Source organism: Halichoeres trimaculatus, unplaced genomic scaffold (genome assembly GCF_033239565.1).
Source record: "Halichoeres trimaculatus isolate MK-OKI-2021-1 unplaced genomic scaffold, fHalTri1.1 fHalTri1_scaffold_20, whole genome shotgun sequence".
NCBI classification, from domain to species: Eukaryota; Metazoa; Chordata; class Actinopteri; order Labriformes; family Labridae; genus Halichoeres; species Halichoeres trimaculatus.
The window spans coordinates 9,133,459-9,157,219 of NW_027437198.1; the positions used below are offsets into that span (position 1 = coordinate 9,133,459).

The 23,761-nt window shown below is 39.6% G+C and overlaps 1 protein-coding gene across 3 annotated transcripts; it reads left to right on the forward strand.

Moving 5' to 3' along the window:
• The first annotated feature begins 474 nt into the window (after positions 1-474).
• On the forward strand, positions 475-14,998 carry LOC141809030 (uncharacterized). 3 transcript variants are annotated; one of them, XM_074695831.1, is made up of 7 exons: positions 475-738; positions 3,326-3,582; positions 3,726-3,972; positions 7,832-7,921; positions 8,594-8,779; positions 8,884-9,063; positions 13,363-14,998. In XM_074695831.1, exons 1-7 carry the CDS (start codon positions 604-606, stop codon positions 13,528-13,530), a joined length of 1,263 nt encoding a protein of 420 aa, XP_074551932.1. In that variant the 5' UTR covers positions 475-603; the 3' UTR covers positions 13,531-14,998. The 3 variants fall into 3 exon arrangements, with proteins under 3 accessions (XP_074551932.1, XP_074551933.1, XP_074551934.1); XM_074695832.1 differs by having other exon boundaries at positions 8,884-9,015; XM_074695833.1 differs by lacking the exon at positions 7,832-7,921 and having other exon boundaries at positions 476-738.
• Positions 14,999-23,761: the final 8,763 nt, after the last annotated feature.

Consider the following 23,761-nt stretch of genomic DNA (forward strand, 5'->3'; position numbering starts at 1 on the left):
AAAATTAAATAAATAAATAAATAAATAAATAAATAAATAAATAAATAAATAAATAAATCCTTTCAGTTTACAACATACTCATCTGGTATGCAAGTTCATATACAAATGTATGTTTTTGTCTTTACCTTCATCATTTGGGATTTATTTCTTTTATCAAATTCTCATATTCATTCATAGAATAATCATGTACATCTTCCTAAATACACAGATAAAATTTAAAACATTATGCTCTATTTTAGTGGTTATCAGCTATTCTTATGATTTAGAAAGAGCACACATAATCGTGTGTTGACAAATGGCTTCACGTGATATCTATCTGCAAATACAAGAAAAGTTTGCCCATAATCCTACTTCCAAGCGTCGAATTTTTGAATACTATGTAAACTTAAGAGCACTAGTGCAGTTCAATGCTCCCTGTCTTGCTGTACCCTGTACCTCCGGTCCAGCAGGTGGCAGTAATGCTCTGTTTGCTCTCATTTGTCCGCCGCCAAAACGCTCATTTCACAGGAGCAATATTTTTCTTTTCGGAAGAAGATCCTCACAAAGCGGCCCTATTTCTTTTCAGCCAGAAAAAAAGGAGTCAAAAGAATCTGAAAACCGACGATGTACGCCAGGACAAACACCGGCAGCACACACGGAGACTTTCAGGACAGAAACGGAGTGAACTATGTGACATCCACAGAGTCTTTCGGCCACTGCTCTCAATTGTTCTGGAAAAAGGATCCCAACGACTCCGGAGTAAGAGCCAGCTGCACCGCCGTTAGCCTGCTAACAAATAGCTACATAACACGGCTAACTTAGCAACATTTACACACTTTAGCACTTTGCAAAGTATTTAATTTCACACGGGGTTGTTAAATTATTGCAGAGAGGGTAGTTTATCTGCACTGTGTTATTTAAATCTGATACATATTTGCTACAAGGAAGCTAAGTTAGCTTGTTGCAAACGTACCGATCGTCATGCTGAGAGGCTCGCGGCCTAGTCTCACTCGTAGCTGCTAAGCTAAGTAGCAGCTATAATAATAATTTTCTCATTTAAATATTTCCTTTTGATTATTTGTGATAATATTTCTGAAAACGGGTATGTTTTCCTTTATTTTGTTATTGTTTTGATGTGTTTAAATGGGAAATTGTGAGCAACACACGAAAATGTAGCCTAGCACCACCAAGCTTATGCTAATATTAACAACACAGAGGAGCTCGGTTAGCTCATAGCAGACAGGGGCGTGTCCAGAAGGGTGGCCATGGGTGGCTTGGACACCCCAACTACACTACAGTGGATTGGTTTTTACACTCTGTTTGACTTTTTTTTCTAGACTGCCTGTTAAATATTAATGTTGTATGTTAAAGGTACTGTACACTGCCTTTGCACATGTACTATGTATTTTCACTGTTCTGTCAGGTAGTATTCTATGCTGGGTTTTGGTTTCAGGAAGTGAAGTTATAGTTAGTGAAGAAAGGCTTCCATATAAAGCATGCGTGGTTGTGAAATATCTAATTAGTGGTTGTTATGTTGTAGGAGTAATCAATGAAGAAATATTTTTTTTGCAAATTTTTGAACCATGAAATTAAGATGTTGCCTTTTTGAGTCATCAAACCCTTGATGATTAACTTTTGTTTTGCATTGTTTCTGGCACTTCCTGTGGACAAAGTGGTACCTCTTATGTCCGCTGATTCTGCAAACAAAGAAAGTACATTTTTGCAGGTGTTTATGAATATTAGGGCAACAATGATCAGTTGACATAATCAGTGACATCAACTTTGAAAATTAATTGACATAGTAATTGTTTCTGTTATGGATATATTCAAATACTGGCCAGTAAAATCTCAACTGTACTTACAGTGTTGCTTCCGATGAATAAGTTATTCACAGAAATGGAGAAGCAGAAGTTCACATTAATTTTGGTGAAGATTACGTAGGCTGCTCAAAAAAAAGGACCAGGATTCCAAAGTTTGAACACTTTTTATAGAAAACAAGTTGCTGAAATGCTTTATGTGTAAACTGTGTGAGGTCAAACTCTTCCATACAAAGCACTGCAGCAATGCATGAGCTCCAAAATTGTGGGTAAATGCTTAAAGCAGGTGAGGTAAAGAGTGGATGCAGAATAGTACGCCAAACAATCAAGATTAATCGACTTATCAAATAAAATAATAATAATTAAGGATGAGTCAACATAAAATAGTCGTTCATTGCAGCTCTTATTTATAAAGTCAAGAAGCTGACACGTTAGTTTTGCACACACAATGACAGCTTAAGCTTGATTTTTACATCTGCATCAAATGTATATTCTAGTTTCCCCACCATGCTGCAGAGCCCTGTTTCTGTACAGAAGCTAAGTAGTTGGAGAGTTTTGTTTTCATGTTTGACCATGAAAACAAATCCCCTTGCAGTGATGCTTGGCACATTGTTTGTTGATTGGTAGATGTGTAAACAGATATCAGCTGTGCGGTGCATCCCAATGAAATTTAAATGTTGCCCCTGTGCTGTGTTTGAAAATGAAAAACCAAGCAGCGTTTGGGTCGAGCAGTGTGTGCCTGAACTGTCCAAACAGAAAAGGATGTTTTTAGCCGCTAAAGCACAAATATACGCATGAGGCCTGCAATATTGTTAGCAAGCTGCACAAAGTAAACATGAGCAGGCTGTCCCACAGGAAACAGGAGCGGAAGACGCCCCGCGGTGGACTCTGAAAGACCTCTTTGTGATGCCAGACTGTGTGCTTCATTCATGGTCGCTTTCAGCTCACAGACTATCTGCACAGCGCGCACACTCCCACACAATGATTCATATGTTCAGAAGGTTTCTGCGTTTGACTTTTAGGGCAGGCATCTTTCGCTGTCTCTCAAACGTCTAATTTAATCATCCTTTAGTTTGTGTGTGTTCATAGATCTCTGTAAATGCCAAAACTACTTCTTGTTTATGTTTGTTCCCCAACCTTGACATCAGTGGAAGACTTGTTTCTCTGTCAGTCACCTGAAGCTTCTCAATCTAGTCACTCTGCTCTGTTAAATTTGAAGAACCCACCATTGAATGTTATCCTACTTTTTCTGATCTAAGCAGTAACAGAAACTATAAATGCTAAACACTAGAACTGGTACCTGTTTTTGTTGGATTGGCTCTTATTTCTGCTGGTGGTTTGATGTCGGTTTGAGGCCCTTGCAGACTTCCTATGAGGACAGAGTTTCTGTCCATGGTGCTGAGCTGTTTGTGTGTGATAGATAGCTGAAAGATAAGGCTGTATCATGAAGATGAGGATGAAATAATCACTCTGGAAAGTGTTTGCTCTTTCTCTTCACTCACCTGTCACCTTCTCCTCTCCTCCTACAGCCAAGTTCAACCATCAGCTGGTGCGATCAGCTCCCTTCGTCCTCCGCCGCTCTCTCCAGCTCCAGCCTCTCTTCCGCATCTCTCTCCAGCTCCAGCCTCTCCATGGAGTCCCGAGCACCCGCGGCACCGGCCACGACGGCGTCAGACGACATGGAGTCAGACGAGAGGCCGTACGTGTGTGATCTGTGCAGCTGTGCCTATAAGCACGCAAGCTCTCTGCTCAACCACAAGCTCACCCACAAGACTGGAGACTTCAGGTGTGAAGCTGAGATTATCTAATTACAATATTCATGAACGTATTATCCTCTGTTCCTGGAGTTTGAGCAGTAAACGTGGCTTTAAGTCATTGAGCATCATGTAAATATCTCTAACACCTCGATTATTCTGGTGCTCCACTCAGGTGTGACTTCTGTAGCAAGCCCTACACCAACTACATGTCCCTGCGTAACCACATGAGAATCCACGGTCAGAAGCGTTACATGTGCGACTTGTGTGGGAAGGCCTTCCGCCTCGCCCGGTACCTCCGTAACCACCAGAGGATCCACGACGATGGACCCAACCGCTTCGACTGTCCGTCCTGCTGCAAGAGCTACAGGACCATGCTGGAGCTGGCCCAGCACCGCTGCACCGCTGCCTCATCCACCCAGGTGAGTGTGTGTGAGGGTGAAAAGAGTGGGAGGGTGTCGGGCTGCAGGAACAGCTAAAACAGTCTGTTACAGAGGGCGTTGATGGATGTTTGTATAGGTAGGAAGTTTTCTGCTTTGATGCTTCCTCATGAGTTTGATATTTTCATTGGGTGCTTAAAGTGATACTCCAGGATGGAACAAGTTGGGTCCTATCACAAGGTTTAGGGCAGAAATTACCCCTACAGCAGTGTTTTTGTGCAGCAGAAGCCCAGAGCGCTCGCACCAAACACCCCCTCCCTGCTCCTCTGCCGGTTTCCTCTGCACTCAGATGGGCCCATATTTTACTTGACCAAAAACACAAATAAACGGACTCCCACCGAAAAAATCTGATATCGGTCTGCATTCACGCTTCACTTTGCTTGCAAAGGGAACGGCAGGTCTTCCTCGCTCTCATAATCACTCATCTTTACGTTGTTATTGCAATATTGTCCTGGCAGACTACCTGCATTTGTTTATATCTGGCACGCCGGACGCGCGGACTGATACACTAAGCGGCGAGCGCCTCGTAGCCAGCTGTGGCTCTGCAGAGGAGGTAGCGCCGTTTTACGACACGATGAGAACTAGAGCCTTATTTAGCAGTGTTTTTGTGTGAAAGTAATGCGCTGAAAATTCTCTAAATAAAGCGTGAATGCAGACCGATGTCAGATTTTTTCGGTGGGAGTCCGTTTATTTGTGTTTTTGGTCAAGTAAAATATGGCCCCGTCTGAGTGCAGAGGAAACCGGCAGAGGAGCAGGGAGGGGGTGTTTGGTGCGAGCGCTCTGGGCTTCTGCTGCACAAAAACACTGCTGTAGGGGTAATTTCTGCCCTAAACCTTGTGATAGGACCCAACTTTTTCCATCCTGGAGTATCACTTTAAACCACAGTTTATTCGATCCGCTGTTGTCTCTCCCTTCACTCAACATGTATGTTCAACCAATTACTGTCCAAATCTTTGACAAACAGAGGGGAACAATTTTAAGGTGTGGAACTAATAAAACTAGTAAAACACAAAAAAAATCCATATCTTCTTAAGGAGATGTCTGAATTGGTGAAACATTTTCCCAAAACAGTGTGGCAATAAAGTTTATTTCTGCCTCTTGGAACTCTTCAAAGTGAATTATAAGTCATAAAGATCCCACATTGCCTCAGATTTCAAAGCCTAAATTCCAGATTGCTGTAAATTTGTTTTAACTGAACAATCTATGGATGTTTTTTAATATTTTGATACAAAGACATCACATCAGTTAAAACCTGAAAAACACAGAATAAATCTCGTGAAATGTCCTGTTTCTGTGAGACGATTCAGTGGGGCTTCAGGAGCTGTTGATGTGTAACGTGCAGAGAAAATACTTGAGAAATCTGCATCTTTCCTGGATTTGCTGAAGTATCTTTGAGTGTTGATCAAAGGAACAGCTCTGAATATTTCTGAGCCATCACGAGCCGACACGCCAACAGCTCAATTGTAAGGATCATTTTTAAAAGAGAGAACAGTTATTTACGTGATACTTTTCTAAATGTACGCACTATAAGACAATCAAGCTGAATTCAGACTCATCTACCATGCGACAAATGTCAGCAGAGCCTTGATTTTCTGAAGATTATCATTTGAGATTTTTCTGTTGTGTAAGGTGTATTGAGTGATTTTTACCTCCCTTGATCTGCTCCAATTTGAATGTGTGAATATAAAAACATGCATCAGTTTCAGAATCAGATATCTGGTCGTCTTTTGGGGGAAACTTAGCTCATTCCGTGGACTATCCTTTGGATAGCTGGGAGTTGAGAAGCAGGCTGATTGAAGCAGAAAGCATTGAGTTAGATAAACCAAATAAATTAAAGACCAACATGTTGATATAGCAACAAGTTAGGGAACGAACTGACAAGGAGAGGAGTTAAACAGAAATTGTGCTCGTATTTAAGCTAGCTGTGTTTAGCTTGACATTGATCTTGTCCACCAGCGTGTATTTTTACTCTTAAGTCTTGTTTGACTGTCAGAGGTTTGGACCCTGGTTGATGGTGAATTAAATCAGGTAGTGTGTGATGTGTTTTATTGGCCATAGTGTTGCTCTCCATACAATGAGAACAAAACTCATTTTTTGCCATGTGGGCTCTCACATTTTCACAGACTGTTCAGATTCTGAAAGTCTGTGAGCCTGAAAGAGGGGATTCAGATTTGTTTCTTCTCTCCTTGTTCACTGTCTGTAATTGGAGCACCCTGACTCCTCAGGAGGTGTCACAAGTTTCACAAACCAGAGACCCTGAGTCTCTTAAAGAGCCGTGTCTCCTGACTGTGCGATCTATGGACTTAGCCGCTACACTGCCCCTTTGACCTCTCAGAGTGCAATCAGATCTTTCCTTTAATGACTAAATGATTAAAATCTGTGCTTCAGAGAGCTCTCAGGGTCGTCACTCTGCAGCTCTGTATTAAGGAGCTCTGCAGGCTCTCTTTGCAGGTCTGATGTGCTGCTGCTCTAATAACGTGTGTGTGGGGGGGTCAGGTTCAGATTAGAGACAGTACAACAAAAAGTTAACAGGAGCGGGAATCAACCAGGAAGAAAAATATAACATGTTAATATGTGACATTCACCGCCATCTTGTAGTTTATTTCCAATAAGTTTACACTGTAACTAGGGATGCACGATATTGGATTTTTGCCGATATCCGATATGCAGATATATCGAAACCCCTTTTGGCCGATACCGATAATCACAAGTTTGTTTGTTTTTTTCACTGTAAAGAAAGCTAAGTCTATCCTGTACTGGAATTTATCTGTTACTCTTATTGTGACTTTCTTATTTGTTTAAGAAACACACATAAAACAAGACAAAAAACATTTGATTTTACCATAAATACGAAATGTATTATTTTTTCAAACTCAAGACATTCAGTATTGAAATACAGAAAAATAATTTCTTTAGATCACATGAACTTTAAATGTACAATGCATTTTTAAACATAACCAAGTTGCATTTGATTATTTTAGAGCTACTGTAACAACCTGGTGACAGACACAGAGCTCTGCAGTGCAAATAAATGAAATGCTACATTTTATTTAAGGAGCTTATTTTTCAGATGGAAAATAATAATAATCCTAACTGAATAGCACCTTATCGGCTGTGCATATTGGCAGAAATTTTCATATCTGCTGATACCAATAAACGTGTTTTAAGCTTTTATCAGCCGATACCGATATTGTGCCGATAATATCGTGCATCCCTAACTGTAACACAGGTGAAAAGAACTACACTTCCCAGAAGCCAACAGTAATCTAAAAAATAATGGGGAGAAAATCAAATCAAATTCAATGTATCGCCTAAAACCTAAAAGAAGAGGAAAAAATCTGAGTGTTGAAGGAGTAAGAGTCATTCTGAATGGGACTAGGAGTAATTTTACTGTGAGACGGGACAGGATTTTTTTTTCTCTGGGAGTGAGATGGGACAGGAGTGAAAATTCACTCTTGAGTCACTCTGTAGTTCAGATCTGAGTGCTGTTATTTTTCTGCTCAGCTGCCGACAGAGACTGTCGATCGTTCACAGTCACAGGAAGAGCACGAAAACAGTGGATCTCCATGTTTTAAAACTAATAATCTGGAGGTTTTTTCATGTATGCATGTGTGTTTTGCAGTGTGTGCATGTAACGTGTTGTAAACTCTGTCCTCTCTCTGCAGCTGCCTCACACTCCTCCTCTTACAGCATGCTGCAGTCAGGGTTAGACCAGGGTTAGGCTAAGTTTAGGGAAAGGGTCAGGGTCTGAAACACTTCAGTGGATTTAATCCAAATTTATGTGTGTGTCTGTGTGTGTGTGTACGCTTGTGTGTGTGTGTGTGTGGGGTTGGTTAATAAGAACCGGTTCAACTGCCCGTCCTGCTTTAAGAGCTACCGAACCATGCTGGACCTGGCCCAGCACCGCTGCAGCGCCGCGGCCAAAAACCAGGTTGGTGTGAGCGTGTGTGGGCAAGGGTGTGTCGTGTGTATGTGTGTGAGAAGGGGAACTTGAGAATTGTGAGGAGGAGCGTTAGATAAAACAAGGTGTGATTTATAAAAACAAAAAAAATTCCAGTCTCGATCAATCGATTGTGAAATTTCAAACTTTTTTCTGTCTTAAATTTAAGCAGAAACAAACTGTTGATGATATCTGGCCACAATATCCAAACCACGTCCAGTGTAGAGCACCAATTTGTGCAAATGTTGCAAAATCAGGTGTTGTTAGGTCTGTTTGTGACAGTTTTTTGTTTGCTTTTGGTCTGAGCATGTTTCCAAAGAAGTTAACAAGGCAAGCATCGTTTTTTAGTACGTAAACACAGACGTAGCTGGATGCAAATGTTGGAACTGACGGTTTGTGTGAGTGTATCTGTTTGTGTGTCTGCACAATGTGACCACTCCATCCACTCATACTGGCAGGTTCAAAGAGAGGAGAGTCAGTGAGTCTGTAAGACACCAGCAGTAGATTGATCCATTAAGCCGAGCAAAAAGGAGCGAGGAGCCTTACTTTCATCACACTCATCTGTCACCTCTCCTCTTCTCTATCTGCTCAAACACTCAGCGCGGAGACAGGAATGATCACACTCTCTGTGCACCTCTTTCTCTTCTCCCTCCTCATATCCAGTCCGGCAGCCGTCGCAATTTCTCCAATGCTCGCCGTCAACAGCAGCAGCAACAGCAGCAGCAGCAGAACAATGCGAACTCCATGATGCAGCACGGAGGACACGGTCAGCAGGACTCTCTGCCCTCCCACTGCGTCTCCCCGATGCCAGGTGGTGTGAGCAGCCAGTCGGTGCCTGACCCCCACCAGGTAAGGACGAGAAGTCCCCTTTCTACTGCACGGGCTTCGTCAAATTATCTACAGCAGTGAACTAGGAGAAAAGTGTGTGTTGAGCTGTGTGTGTGTTCCTGCAGGGCCGTCCCAGCTCGGTGTCGTCCCAGAGCAGCCAGCAGAGCATGAGGAGCTCCTCCTCCAACAAACACGTCTCCTCCTCCAGCGCCACCCCGTCCTCCTCCTACTCTCTGCTCCAGCCCCTGGTGCCTGAGGTAAAGGAGATGAGCTCGGGATACACTAGACTGAGCGCCAACCCCATGGTAGGAGAGAGCCGCCACACAGCCGCTGTCTGCTCTCTGCAGGCTCGCTGCCTCCTCCCTGACTGCTTACTAACATCTGGAGAGAGGGACTAATCTTTAAACTTTCAGCGTCCACTTGGAGACTCCGGGGCACTGGTTTGAGTGCTGCTGTCAGCTGAGTCTCCTGGTGGACGCCATCTTCTTTTAATCTTTTCACTTTCAGTCTGCTGTTTTCTTTTGCTGAAGTTTTTGGGACACAGATGGAGATAAGCCTCTCAAATATCAGTAACCGGAAAGATGGGTTTATTTAAAATATCTAATCACTCAGCATCGCAGTGAATCCCTTAACTCAGCTCCCTCACATTAAACATTGGTCTTTTGGAAAGCTAAGAGCAGGGTGTGCCGCATTACAGCAAAAGTGTATCTTCTGCATAAAGATAACACTGGGGAACATAATTTTTGTTGGGTTAGGTCTGACAGCTGTTCTAACTAATTTTGGGTGCACAATCCAGAACTGATCTCAGTTTTTCTCTACTTTTCTTAAAAAAATGAAAAACTCCTTTACTTAACAGACATGTGCTTGTTTTATAAAAAATTAGAGCCCGACTTATATGGGATTTTTGGGGCCGATGCCAATACCGATACTGGGGGCAAAAAAAAGTGATATCCAATATATCGGCCGATATCCAATATATCGCCGGTATTTGATATATCGACCGATAATCAATATATCGACTGATATCTGTTATATATCGGCTGATATATATAATAAATTCATTGATATACACAGGATATATACTGTACATAATCACAAATCATTATAATACCCATATGATTAAAGACAGAGACAGAACACTATTAAATTAAAACAAGGAACTTTAATTATAAAAAATGTCAACATAAGACCTGTAGTTTAAACCAATGATAAATAAGAAAAAGTTGTAAACACAATAATAAATAAAGAACTCAAACTGTAAACACGGTAAGTAGGAAAAAAAAGTCAAACTGTAAACACACAATGAGCAACTTACACGACGTTAAAACGCCGTATTACAGTCTTACATATGATAATGATGGACGTGTGAATTAACACTAGCATTTATCTCTTTTTATCTCTCAAAAAAGCAACTAAAAGCCAAAACGTTAAAACGCTGTACTATAGTACCATTAGATAATGGTGGACAGAGGAGGCGGGCACTTGGGCAGTGTGCAGTCCAACACACAGACACACAGAGGCAGGAGCAACAGACTCTCCGTGGAGCAAACATTTTTATAATCTGCTACATTTTGGCCGATGTTGATTAATCGGTGACAGGCATAATCGACCGATTAATCAGCCCAACCGATTAATCGGTCGGGCTCTAATAAAAATCTTTAAATATTGACATACAGTAAAATATGAAAGAAACAGGCATGACTGCAATGTTTATTTAACAACACTAGAAAAACACTCAGAGGGTACAGACCTCCGCCAAGCATATTGTGATTGTCACCAACACTTTAGTCCTACTTTAATGTTATACTCCCTTTCTGCAGACTGTCTGCTACAATTTGGTGTTAGTTGCAGGTTTGTTCAATAATTTGTTATCTGACAGTGTTGAAAATTATGATGACCCAGTACATATTTCATATTCTGGATCTTAGTATCCAGAATATTTTCAGGATCTGGATCGTATCTGACCATTTATGGTGGAGTTATATATACATATGGTGAAAACAGCCCTATCTCATAATGATAAAGAATCCTTTTTAAAAAATCCAGGATCCAGACGGTGATCCAGATCACCTCCAAAATTTGATCACTTCTTCCTTATCCCAATTTGAACTTTTCCTGAAAATTTCATCAAGATCTGTACGTTAGTTTTTGAGTTATGTTGTTCACAGACAAACTCTCCCAAAAACACAACCTCCTCGGGGGAGGTAATTTTGTTTTTACAAAGGATATACTGATGGAGCTACAGGAGCAGACATGAGCTGGAACAAAGGTAATATAGACCTTTGTAAATAAAACACAGAGATTGAATAGTTACAAGCTTTGAAAACTAAAAAAACAGCATTAAATAAAACAGAACTTACAATGGTTTGTCCATGGTTACAGGTTAAGAGAAAAGCACAAATCCTCTTAAGTCCTGCTATGGTAGCTTTCTGTTTGCAGATTTTGATAGTACTGACCTATTGGAAGCTGCACACACCTCTCACCGCACTGTCTCAATTGTGACTGCACAATCAAGTTTCCACATAGCTGTAGATGAGTCCAATTGTAATCAGCTGGAGAGTCTTACTACAGCTAATCAGAGGAGTTTAGCTGATCTGGAGGGTAAGCTGTGGAGAAAAACCTCAACATGCTAGAAAAAACTGACTGCAGATTTTTTTTTCTGTTCTCTGGTGTAATCAGTCCTCAGACACTAGTAAAGTAAATCACCTGTGGATTTAAGGCAGCACAGCCCGTAGGAGGAGACAAACCGGCGTTCCCTGATCTGAGCCTTGTTATGAATATTTTTTACTCAGAAAGAGAAGAACTGAAGCTACATAATACAAACACTAAAGGAATCAGATCAGTGCTCTGTATCAGGAAGTGCTCATGTTTTGACACCTCTCTAACCGTGTAGAGTTGTAGTATGAAGGTCCAGTATCTGGTCTTCTGGTTCTTGGAAAATGGCTAAATTCTCCTCACTCTGAAAGCAAACAGCAGACTGAAGAAGCTTTATTCTTAAACTCTGCTCTGGTGGCGCCTCTGTGCGGCGGAGGACATGACTAACGCGGGGCTGTGCTGCTAACTTTTCCTACTTTTTCTTGCTTTGACACTAATCACTCCTCTGTGTCATGATTCTCTATCACACATTTTTCTTTACATCTATTCATGATCACTTTTGAAGACACATCAACTTTGAAGGAATCATTGAATCATCAACTCTTAAGGTTGGAGTCTGCAGGTTTCAAACATGTTCAAATGACACACGGCAGAGTCTAAACACAAGTGTCTCACTTTGTATAACTATCAAAAATCAAGCTTGAGTGCATGTTATTTTTCATTATTGGCTCATCAGTGTAATTTTATTATAAAACAGAGACTACATCTTGTTGATCAGAATCAGAGTTCTTGTAAACCTGCAGACTTCCTGTGAAGATGTGAACCCTCATCTCACCACATAGAAAATAAATGTAGTGTAAATCTATAATGTGGAGCCTTCATCTTTATGTTTCTTTGAGAATGTGTGTTCAGACCAAAAGTGAAGCAGTTTGCAGTCAATACACTGATGCATTTCTTTAATGCTTATGCAGCAGCTCTGCACAAAAGACAGACCTGATGAATCATGAGTATGTCTGTTAGTTTGAAGCTACGGTATTTAAACTGAATCATTCAGCACGTTTCGCCAGTTTTTGTTATTTTGGCTACTACTGATCAACTAATGAAGCTGAGCACCAGAAGCTAATGTTAGTTTAATTAGAGCCCTTTGGACAACAGCTAACAATGATGTACGATCACCAGACAACGAAATAACTCCCAACAAACAAAGAGACATGATGAACAACGCAGCTAGAAGCTAACGTTAGGCTAACTTCAGCTAATGCTATAGAGAATCATCCCACACAATCTGTCTGACTGCAGTGCTGGTTCTGGTGTCAAAGATAAAATTGTATTTCTTTCCAGCAGAGTGACAATATGCTGCCTCAAAAACGATGTCAGTTTGCCTTAAAACTGTTGAAGACATCCTTCTTCATTTTATTCACAGAATTGTGTTGTGGTTTATCACACAGCTTAATCCACAGACAACACTTTTCTCTGTTAAGAGGTGGCTTATGAAAAGGTAAAAAATGTACATCCTGTCACCCAGCTTCTGAGTTTACTTTGTGTCAGAGTTGCATATACCCTATAAACACGGTTTTAATCTTTTTGAATTCAAAATCTTAGAAAAACCTTGTAAAACCAAACAAAACGACCCTCTGCGATGTATTTTAGTGGACGGTTGGGCAGAAAAGAGTGTATTGGCTATTCACACTGTGATTGGCTTATTGCATTTGTGGGTGGGACTTAACCATAGATCAATTCATGGAAGGGGATTGGGGATACTTTCAATTCTGAGGGAGTCAGATGATGACATGAACCTAAACGTGACAAATAACCATCCTTTATTTCTGGTCTGAACACAGATTGACTCTCCACTTCACCTTCATCACTGTCGTAGGTTTTCCACGTTTCGCATTTCCCACTTCTCTGTTTTTTATCCGTCATGCATCAGACTGTTATTCAAGAATTCAAACTGACCCTGGCCGTTTTTTCTTCCTCTCTCTACCCTCACCCCCGTCTCCCTCCTGCAGCCGAAGCACCAGGACGCTTTCTCCCTGGCTCCCCAGCGGCCCCTCACCACCATCAACCCCCTCGGCCACTCCCTCCATCCAAACGGAGCGCCCACACTGAAGCCTTCCCCCGTGCCGCGCACCATCCAGACCATGCCCTGGGAGCAGCGCTCGCTCTACAATCAATGAGAGTCCCGGGACCCCGCCACCCTGACCCCACCCTCCACCACCAACCCCACACACCTTGCCCTCCCCTTTTTACCCCCACAGCATCAAGGAGGAGGGAGGACTCAGAGCGCCCCACTCCTGTGGAAGGTTGTGTGAGGGACTGGGGGAGGGCAGGACTAGTTGATATTGATTACTGAGTAGTTAGGTTTAAAAATGTGTTGCCTTGACCCTCATGTATGATCTATGCCATGTACTGATATAAGTTAAACTGTCTGTCCCCTCACCAAGAATTTATCCCCACCCTGCTCTAGTTATAAAATATCTATCCTTCCTCCCCCGTTATGAATAGTGTCTCCCTTCTCCCATCCACTCCCCCTTTTTCCTTATGTTGATGAAAGGAAAGCTTATTTTTATTAAATTACCCTGAAATTTGACGGGTTTCAGGGCACCGAGCTGTCAAAGTAAATGTGACAAAGTCCTCTTTCAGTCTGATATGTTTTTGAACATAGACCCAGTTTGTGGCTTCTGGAAAGGAGAAGCGGATCTTCTTCTTCTGTTTTGTTTTTTTTACGTCCCTTTTTCCACGTGCTCCAGAATGAAGCTTGTGTATATTGTGTGTTGGGAGGTGTCTTGACTCTTTCAGAAAGCCGTTTTCTCTGACGTTACAGCTCACACACCTCTTTAAAATCTCTGAGCACGGACAGCACGGACCACAGCAGAAACAAACCCTGCTGACTGCGGCTCTGCAGAACTTTCTTTGGCCTCTGTGTTGTGAAGACTGAAGCTCTGCTGTTTAAAAGAAAAAAAAGGACCTCAAAAGTTTGGCGCCGCTACCTTCTCTTAACACACAACTGAAAGCTCACTTTTTTCTAAACCTGCATCTGACTGGTGGCTTGTTGTTATTGTAGTTTTAATAATCTGTCGGCTGGGACTCAAATCCAGAAGAAAACAGTTTAAAGCTCCATCCCTTTGTTTCTTCCTCTCACTATGAAGCACTTTTAAGACAAGTGCTGTATAATTATTACTGTTTCTCCTGCCCCCCTCCTCTTTGTGTGGAGCTGTAGAGATGTAACATTGCCTTACATCGACTCTTCATCGCTCACATCATCATCATCAGTGACGTAGCAGCAGCATTATTGGGACTCTGCTGCATCTGGAGGCTATAATAAAACCTGTCTGCAGGGTCCAGAGCTGCAGACGGACTTTATTTCATCCAGTTTGCAGGTCATAAAAAGTCGTGAATTTTAAAAATGGCCAATTTGATAAATAACAGTCTAATAATTGATCCAGTTTGTAGTTCTGTTACGTACTCTCGCTAACACGGTGTTCATTGAAATACCCACAAATCTACTGACATTGTATTATCTCTCTTTTTAAAGTCGTTTCTATTTTTATTCATGACGTTTTCATTGTTGCTTTCTCTCTCCTTGTAAAGTGTCTTTGAGTATTTAGAAAAGTGCTATACAAATAAAATGTTTTATTATTATCACCATCAGCGACACTTTTCTTACCACGGAGGACACACCCATGCTTTTTTTTATTTTATTTTTTTTAACACCTTTTTTGTTTCTTTACTGTAAGTTTATGTTCTGTATTATGTGAAAATGTTTGATATTTAGTAAGTAACTTGGACTCTACAAGCTTCTTCAGGTGCAACATAAAAAAATTGAGAATCTTTTTTTTTTTTCAGGTAATTTTATTCAGAAATGTCAACTTTCGTACATTTAATATTCATCCCTTATTTCAAGCTTTTTTATGTTCTTTTTATTTTTTTTTTAATTAAAATTTAGAAAAGTCAGAAATACACATTATTCCAATTAGTCGTGAATTTTTGTAACAGTTCCTAAAATCAACCAAATTTCAAAATATAAAAATGTCCAACTACTGAAAACTGTGTACAGTCTGTACTTGGTTTGGGCCTCTTCTAATTCCTGAAGCTGTCAGTTTTGGTCCTATTTTTTTATTTTTTTTCCCCGACACTTTTGTCCTCCGATGATAAACTTGCCAATATTTGCCTCCCTAGTTGACAGTGACGTGATGAATCAACAAACTTGAAGAAGAGACATTGAAAGTTTCAGCTCCTGCTGATGAAGACTGAGTTTTTCAGGACAAAGCTCCAGAACCTGTGAGTGAGAGGATGTTCATTGTTCATGTTCATTTCCCATTACAGCCACCAGAGGGCGACACGTCCACTTATCTCCTATAAGGTCCATGAATAGAGAGAACTTTACTGTTGGTTTTGACTGCACAGATTATTTATGACAGGATGTGTCAGTTAACCCCTTTGAAACATATCATTTACCTTTCAGTCAGCAGATTTTTAAAAGTAAAGCCCATTGGCTGATAGTTAGAAATGTGAGTTCTTTGTAGGTTCTGGAAAAGTCTAACTTTTTGTTGGGATGAAGGTATGATTTCTTCAAACGGGTCTGAGTTCTGTTGCAGATGTGAGTCACAGATATTTACCAAATTCATTTTAATGACCATCCAAAGCAGACATCAGCCACAAGACTGAAGATTTCTTAACAGCTTTTCAATGTCTGAACCTGCTGTGAGAAGGTTTGTGACCAAGCAATAGACAGCTTGATTGAGTTAGCAGCTCCAACACCCACAGCGAGTGATGAGGGGCAACAAAATTGACATAACCCTAAAGTTTGTAACAGCAAGTCCAATACTAGAAACCTTCCAGCTGTGTGGCACTTTTTTTATTAATCAGTCACGTCCTGTTTTCATGTGATCCAGTTTACAAGGTGACAGAAGGGGTGAGAATTTTCAAAAGATCCCTTTTCCCAAAGTTTGTGGTTTTTAGCAGCCTGAAATTATGTCTCTGACCAAAATGGCCAAAACACAATAACACAAACAGCTTAGTTTTCTGATGAATGAGTTTGCATACAACACAATCTTAGATTGATACAGAACTCATATTGAATTAAATCTCATTCATTTTGCATAAATGAAAGTCCCCTAAAAGGAGGACAATAATACGTTTGAGTGACAACACAATTAAGCTCCTGTGAGGATCTTTCTGCGTGTGTTGCTTCTGCCACTCCCAGTGGAAAAACAGGTAACTTTTTTTTTTTATCTTCATGTTCATTTACTCACATTTTATTTGCTATGTGACCAAAGTCGTCCTCCTGATTTTGGTAAACAGAAAAATAAGTAATTAAGCGAGTAGTTGCAGTCAGTTTTTTTTAATATAATTTTTCCTTCATTGTCTCGTCTGACACCTTCCCCCCCCCTCGCAGGGTTATAAACATCGAAATTCAAAATCACATAAACTATCAATCTTGATCCCTTTTGCTTTTGAAGGTAACAAAAAGGTATGACTGTTAATTTTACTCTTAATAAACCTTCTTTAAAAAACCCTTACAGGAGCTTTAAAGTGGCTTCTGCGACATAGGTACATGTATTAGAAAAACTTTTGATAAAACGAAGACTTGTTATCAAACCTGTCAGATACTTTTATTGAGCAAATCTCAAGATACATATCATTAGACCTGAACTAAAAAAGAAAAAGCAGAACTGTTTGTTAATGAATTTGTATTCCTGATATAAAAAAAAGGAGGATTTGCCAAACATGATCTGATCCCATTAGAGTTTTTAAGATGTATTAACCACAAGTTACATCGATTAGGAATGCACATGATTTTGCAGTCACTGTGTCCGTTCCAAGTCAGTACGCGTCATTTAAACCCCTGAAACTGGTGTCTGGACTAAAAGTTGTCCTCATAATTAAGATTTATGTCGATAATTATTTTGGTTGGTGTTTTTTAATTGACATTCAGTTCCTTAAAATGACGTCACACGTGGTTTTGTTATTAGGCTAGATGTTAAACTCAAAATATCACCTGACTCTCTTAACCACCAGTAGTCCCTTATTTTTCGTCAAAGTGCGTGTACGTAACGAGAACGCGCACTATCACTTAATTCTCAATAAATAAAACGCGCCGATCACGAGCGACTTCATTGGTCTGATTAAAAGCTGTGACGCAATCCGCGGCGCGAGACTGTGGTGCAGTTTATTGAGAATTAATATCAGCTCGTCGGTGGGTGGTGCACTTGATCAGTATCGATGCTGGTTATTGATCAAAAATCATTCATGCTTTCTTCTGTCAGGCTTGGTTCGGGCCTCCTCCGATCCAAACCCGGAATCAACAGTTTTCGACCGCGGGAGTTTGCCTGCGTACACGTCACTGAACTCCTGCGTCGAAACGATTTCTGATCGCTAATAATCTGAACATTTAAGGCATCAATTAGCCACAGCTGACTGGTTTGTACCACAAACCGGAAACGGTATTTATTTATGAAAAAAGCCTGCAGCTTAACGGGTTTCGGAACAAAATCCATTTAGTCCACAAAGAAAACTAGGAGAAATGTAATTATTTATTATGACTCTCAATATTTTTGTCACTTTTGCTTAATAAATAATTAAAGTGATATTAACTGTCACTGGAAGGAAGGGTCTAAAGTTCCGTGAGAAGTTACTTAATGTAGGAAAATACAATTATATTTTTCAATGAATTTTCCTAAAATTGAAGTTAAACTTTGTTTTCTTTTTTGCACATTAGATGATAGATTCTGTTTGTCAGGGCCTCCCGGGCTGAAGGCCCCGGTCCCCGCTTCCCGTAGGCCGGTGCGCAGTGTCTCCTTGCGACCGCTTGGTGGCGGTAGTGACCGGATTGAAAAACAGGTAAGTCAAACTTCCAATTACTTTTACCTCGTATTACTTTAACAAAAGACAGTTTTTGTTTCTTTTTCAATTAAATCTAAAACCTTAAGCTTGAAATAAAGCGAGTTTCACAGAGTTCAGCCCACATATTTCACACGATTCAGGTTTAACTGAAGGGGAAAAAATGACAGGAAACACAGATGTAGTTCAGTAAGAGTCTTATTCGATTAATTAGACTGGTATTTTAACAAAATTTGATGGATTTTGAGTTGACATTCAAGTTGCATATGTAACGGTTTTTTAATGACAGAACAATATTTTACACATTTCCCCCACGGTAGGTCTGAGATCTTTTGAATCTTTCTTGTCCTTATTCGACTTGCATACGCTCAGGGATTCAAAACAAGCTGCACAAGAAGAAACCCCTCCTTTAAGCGTCATAAAATGGCATTTCGTGTAGGAAATTTCATCTATCGGTGATTAGAGCTTGTTGTCGTCTATGGACATTTTTTCCCGCGTGCGTAATGCAACATGCGGCGGCAGATTGGAAACTGAGCAGTGAAAGCTTCGTTCTTGGTTTGTTTTTGTTTCATTAAATCAACGGGTTTTCTGAGAACCCCCTCCTCAAACACACACATTCTTCCTCTTTCACACACACACACACACACACACACACACACACACACACACCCTCCCTCCCTCCCTCCATTTTGTGAGCTCTGTTTCTGCTGCACGAGCCTTCTCGCGCTCCGCCACATGAGGGATAATGGACTATTTTTTTTTATCACGTCGGTGAGTCCGATACACAAACGGTTAAATTCAGAATTGCGTCGTTCTTTAATCCTACCCAGCATTTTTTTTAACCTAATGGTTGCACAACACCCAGGTTTACCGGGATTTCTTCTGCACGAGGAGATGAAGATATCCAAGTTATCAGGTCTTTAAATGTAGAAACGAAAACATTAGAAAATAGAAATAGGAATCTATTCACTTGTTTGACCCATTTTAAATTTAATTAATCAAACCAGACAAGTTAAATCACATTTTTTCTTTGTGAAATGTTCAAATCTTACCTTTGTCTTCCACAGTATGTGCATGTTTTGCATGAGATTGATTTTTTTGTCAACTTAAATTCAGATTTTGCTGCTTTTGTTTCACACAATGCTGCTCATTGTTGTACTGGCGCACTAGGAAAAGACGTGTTAGTTGTATATTTGTTTCTTTTATGGTTTTGAGGATGTAGTTTGCTGGAAACACTTCAATAAAAAGGTTGAAACTGAAAGAAAGTAATTTCAGCTCCTGAGTTACTATTGCTTTATATTCTGATTTTTCCATACAGGTTGAAACATACCGACTTTTTCATTATTGTCTTTGTTTTGAAAATGCCTGTTGCTTGGTTCATAGTGATTAATACCATCTTATTTATAATAGACTTTCAAAATAGGCCTTTAACTCCACATGAAACTTCCCAAACTTGACATCCCCCTGTCATGTGATTCAAACAGCTATTAAGCCTTTAAAACAATGAGAATTTCATTTTTTGTACTGCATTTGAAAGCAAACAATGCCTTTTTATATAAGTTTTTTGTTAAACATGTGAGACTGTTTTAACTCTTACAAAACTTATCGCACACCATAGCCCTAAAATTAAATCTTGGAGGTAAATCCTTGAAAAATACAAAACTCTGATAAGGACAACAAAAAACAGACAGTAAACAACTGTATTTAATACAACTGTATCTTTTATATCTAACATCACAGTTAGAGATTTTTTTATTCATAACAACAAAACCAGCATAGGTTTAACTTTTAAATGGTGTTTCCATGTCAAGTAAACTGTTTTTGTGAATTAGTTTCTTCACAACTGCTGTTACAGTAAAAAGAGAAACAATAGCCTACCTCTATTTATTCATTTATCTGTCAAATACAGTTGCTTTGCAGATAAAGTCTATGAAGTTTAAAAAAAACTGCCAGAATGAACTAATCAGTGTCATTCTTAATATTTACTGTTATAAAAATCCTACTTGTAATTTTACCTTTATCTACTAATATGTTTTATTTAAGCATCATTCATCAAGTGTTTCTCCACTTTAAGGCCTGATGCTCCTCTCTGAGGTGCCAGGTTAGCCTGTGTCCTCACCTGTTCTCAGACACATTTCTGCCCTTGTGTTGGCCTGAGGTTTTAGTACAAACAGTTTGTTCACAAACAAAACAAAAAAAAGCACAACATGAACTTTCCTGCACCCCGCTCAAGCGGTTTCACCTTCAGTCAAACTGAGTCTGCTCCAGTCTGCCTCCACATCCTGTGTCTGTGACATCAGGGGAGGAAGTGAGGCCTGCATGTGCCTAATCAGTGGTTTCATTCTCACACTTTTACTGTTTCATTCAAAGAAACATGAGAGGTTCTGGTCTGATTTCTGTGTGATGTTTATTCATCTGAGGAAATATCTGAACAGTTTTCTGCACTTTTCTCTCTCAAATTTAGTCTTTTGTGTTTTCATAAACTAATAGTTTCACCTGATTCCTTTAAAAACTGTCTTATTTGGGCCTCAGGTCCTGCTTTGCTGCAGCAGAGTTAGTGTTAAATGCAGAGAAAAGTTATTGAGACAGTAGAAAAGGTTTTTAGAAGTCACGGCCAAATCGTTGAACCAAAATAAGTGAAGCCATGATGGATCAACTTCACTTCAGGCTACAACAAAAGAAATAATCAATGAATTAAATGTGAAGGGCATATATATTTATTTATTTTGAGGTTTTTTTTGTTTGAAAGTGTATAAAGTTTGTACTTGTAATAACAGCTTTATAAAGAAATAAAACAGACTGAATTAAGTTCCCCCTTTTTTTCTCTCCAAAACCTGAAGTAGTCCCCTTTATCTGGATTTAAAAACAAATAAGGTAACTTCGGTTTTTCAGATAATTAGCAAATAAAATAAGCAAAAATCTATCAGCTCAGCTCTCCTAAAGTCAAAGAACAAGCCCGGTCAAAGCTCTAGATTTAACCAACATCTTCATGTTAATAAAGGACAGTTTGAAGGCTAATAATGTCTCATTTTCAAACTTAAAACACAGAGATATCCAGCTTCAGCTTTGAAATCAATATCAGACACGGATCTGAATCCAAAGTAGTTCTGTAAATCAGTGCTTAGGCTGTTTATAAATTATACAGGATTCTCACAAAGTTTTTGATGATTGTTTAAAAAGTAATTGAACCTAAAACACTTGAGCTGGATGTGTTAAATGTAAAGTTAACTTCTTCTTTTTTTTAAATAACAAAATCAAACATAAGAAAGAGTAGGGCACATAAAAACTTTGTTTGTCCTTATTTATTGCAGAAAAACTTTTAACACCTTTAACAGATGTGTAACAGACTATTTCTGCTTCATGTCTAATGACACATCAGTGTTCTTAAGATTTTAGTAATGAGTTGTTTCTTCTGCCCAACTTCTGTGAACTTGTCATTAAAAGTTTATTTCACTGAAAATTAAATAAATCTGATGAAACTATTGTCTGACATTCTTATTTTTCATGTCTGTAACAGAAAAAGAAGAGGCCCCGAGGCCTTTCATGGGTCATGTTCTAAAAAAAAATAGCTGAATGATTCCTGCAGCATTTCACATTATTAAGATAGATCAGTCAAAAATAAGAAAAGAGAAACCACAGTATGACACTAGCTTCCACAACTGTCTGAAAGTTATCCTCATGGCTTATACTTCAGGGTCTGGTCTCTGTTTTTGAACGCTTGGTGACTGTTGCCCATGTGAAAGCTGCAAATTAGAAACAAAAAGAAGGAGAAAGCCTTACTACCAGGTTCCAGCAAAACTGGTGTGAAAAAACCACAGATTGGAGTGTGTTAGAAGTTAGAAGACTTCTTTGAAATAAACAAAACTGGTGTTGTGTGTGTAAATTCTGCCAGACCAAACCAGCAAAACACAAGTCTTCAATAAGTATGCACAGAGAGCAGGACCCAGAGGAACAGACAGTAACTGTTTAACAGTCAAAATGTGTAAAAACCTATACCGTTTTATGCCTCTCATTTTGGGTGACCCCACCTCTGAGACATACTGATGCCTTGACTTTGGACAGTTTTGCTTTTATTAACAGGATAGCTGAAGAGTGGAATCTCCAGCCTCTGTACATGGGGCGCATGCTCCAACAGCTAGCCAAACTGCACCCTACCGTCACATTTTTAACATGTAACCTAGAAAAGTTCAGAGCAAGCAGGTATTAAAAAAATACATTTAAATGCGTAACCATATCAATATTCTTTTTTTTTTTTTTGAGTATGGATGTTTGAAATTCCTTTACAACAATCACTTAATGGACTTCTTGATGTTTCCATGTGATGATTAAGGTTTTGTGAAAGAATCAAAATCTTCAGGACGAATGAATCTAGATTATTAAGAGTTTAGATTCTCACATTCAAAGTTGATTGGGCTAATTTGAAAACAGAAACATGCATCAGTGTGAGTCAGTTTTCAGGGATGACTGCGCATGTAACAAAACACTCACTGATCTCTGCTCATGAGATGAGGAGCTTTAACACAATCTGTCACTCCTGTTTGTTAGTTTTTGATGAGAAAAAGCTCCAATTACTCATTTCTGAAGCAGCACAAACGGTTTGTTCATTTAAATCTTCAGCTGAGGCTGTTAGCTGACCAACAGGTCAAACTGCTTCTTTTCCAGCACTGTAAACATGAAGCAGTCTGCATGTGTGAGTCATGTGATGGAGGAATGTCAGAGGGGGAAGTAATGGGGAGAAAACAAGGGGACAGTAACACCCCATACGTCTGCTCACTGATAGAAGAGCTCATTGTTTTATTTCTACAGAAAACATTTGTTTGCATGTAATAAACATACTCTTGTGTATTTAAGGAGCTGTAAAGAAAAGAAACAACACATGGGCGACAGGTGAGTCTCTCCTAAATCATCTCCATCCACATTATTTTGTGTTAAAGTGATGAGATAAACAAAGATGGTAAGTGCACCTTTACTCAGTGGCAAACATACTGAAATGGTTTGTTGAATGCTTGGAAAACTACAAATCTGCTCTGCTCATTGGGGTAAAAACAGTCTGGATCTCATTATTTCATCTAAATGAGAGTTTGTCTTCCTTGTTCCTGTCTCAGCATCATGGTTACCATTGAGTCACTCTAATGAGGACTGTCCCTCTCTCTCTGTTTGTATCTGCAGGAAGTTTTTGAAGCGATTCACAATGTTTTGTACCTGCAGGCTTCAGAAGAAGAAAGGATGCCATGGAGTTTAAATGGTGACTTTAAAAACATTCATTCAGCTCTTTCTAAATAAGAATAAAAGCTCATCACGGTGATTTCTTATTGTTTCAAAAAACATACTTTAGTTAGGTTTTACTTTTGTTGTGACTTATGGTTTTCTCTGCACTTTTGATTTTTCTAGCCTATAATTTCATACACGACTGAGTAAAAGCACATCATGCCTTCTCTTTTTTGTCTTCTCACATATCTCAAATTTATGAAATTGGATCATAGCATGAAGAAATGAAATCAATCTTGTATTGTATTAAATCACATGTATATCTCATGTATCATATCTCATCCAGATACATTATTT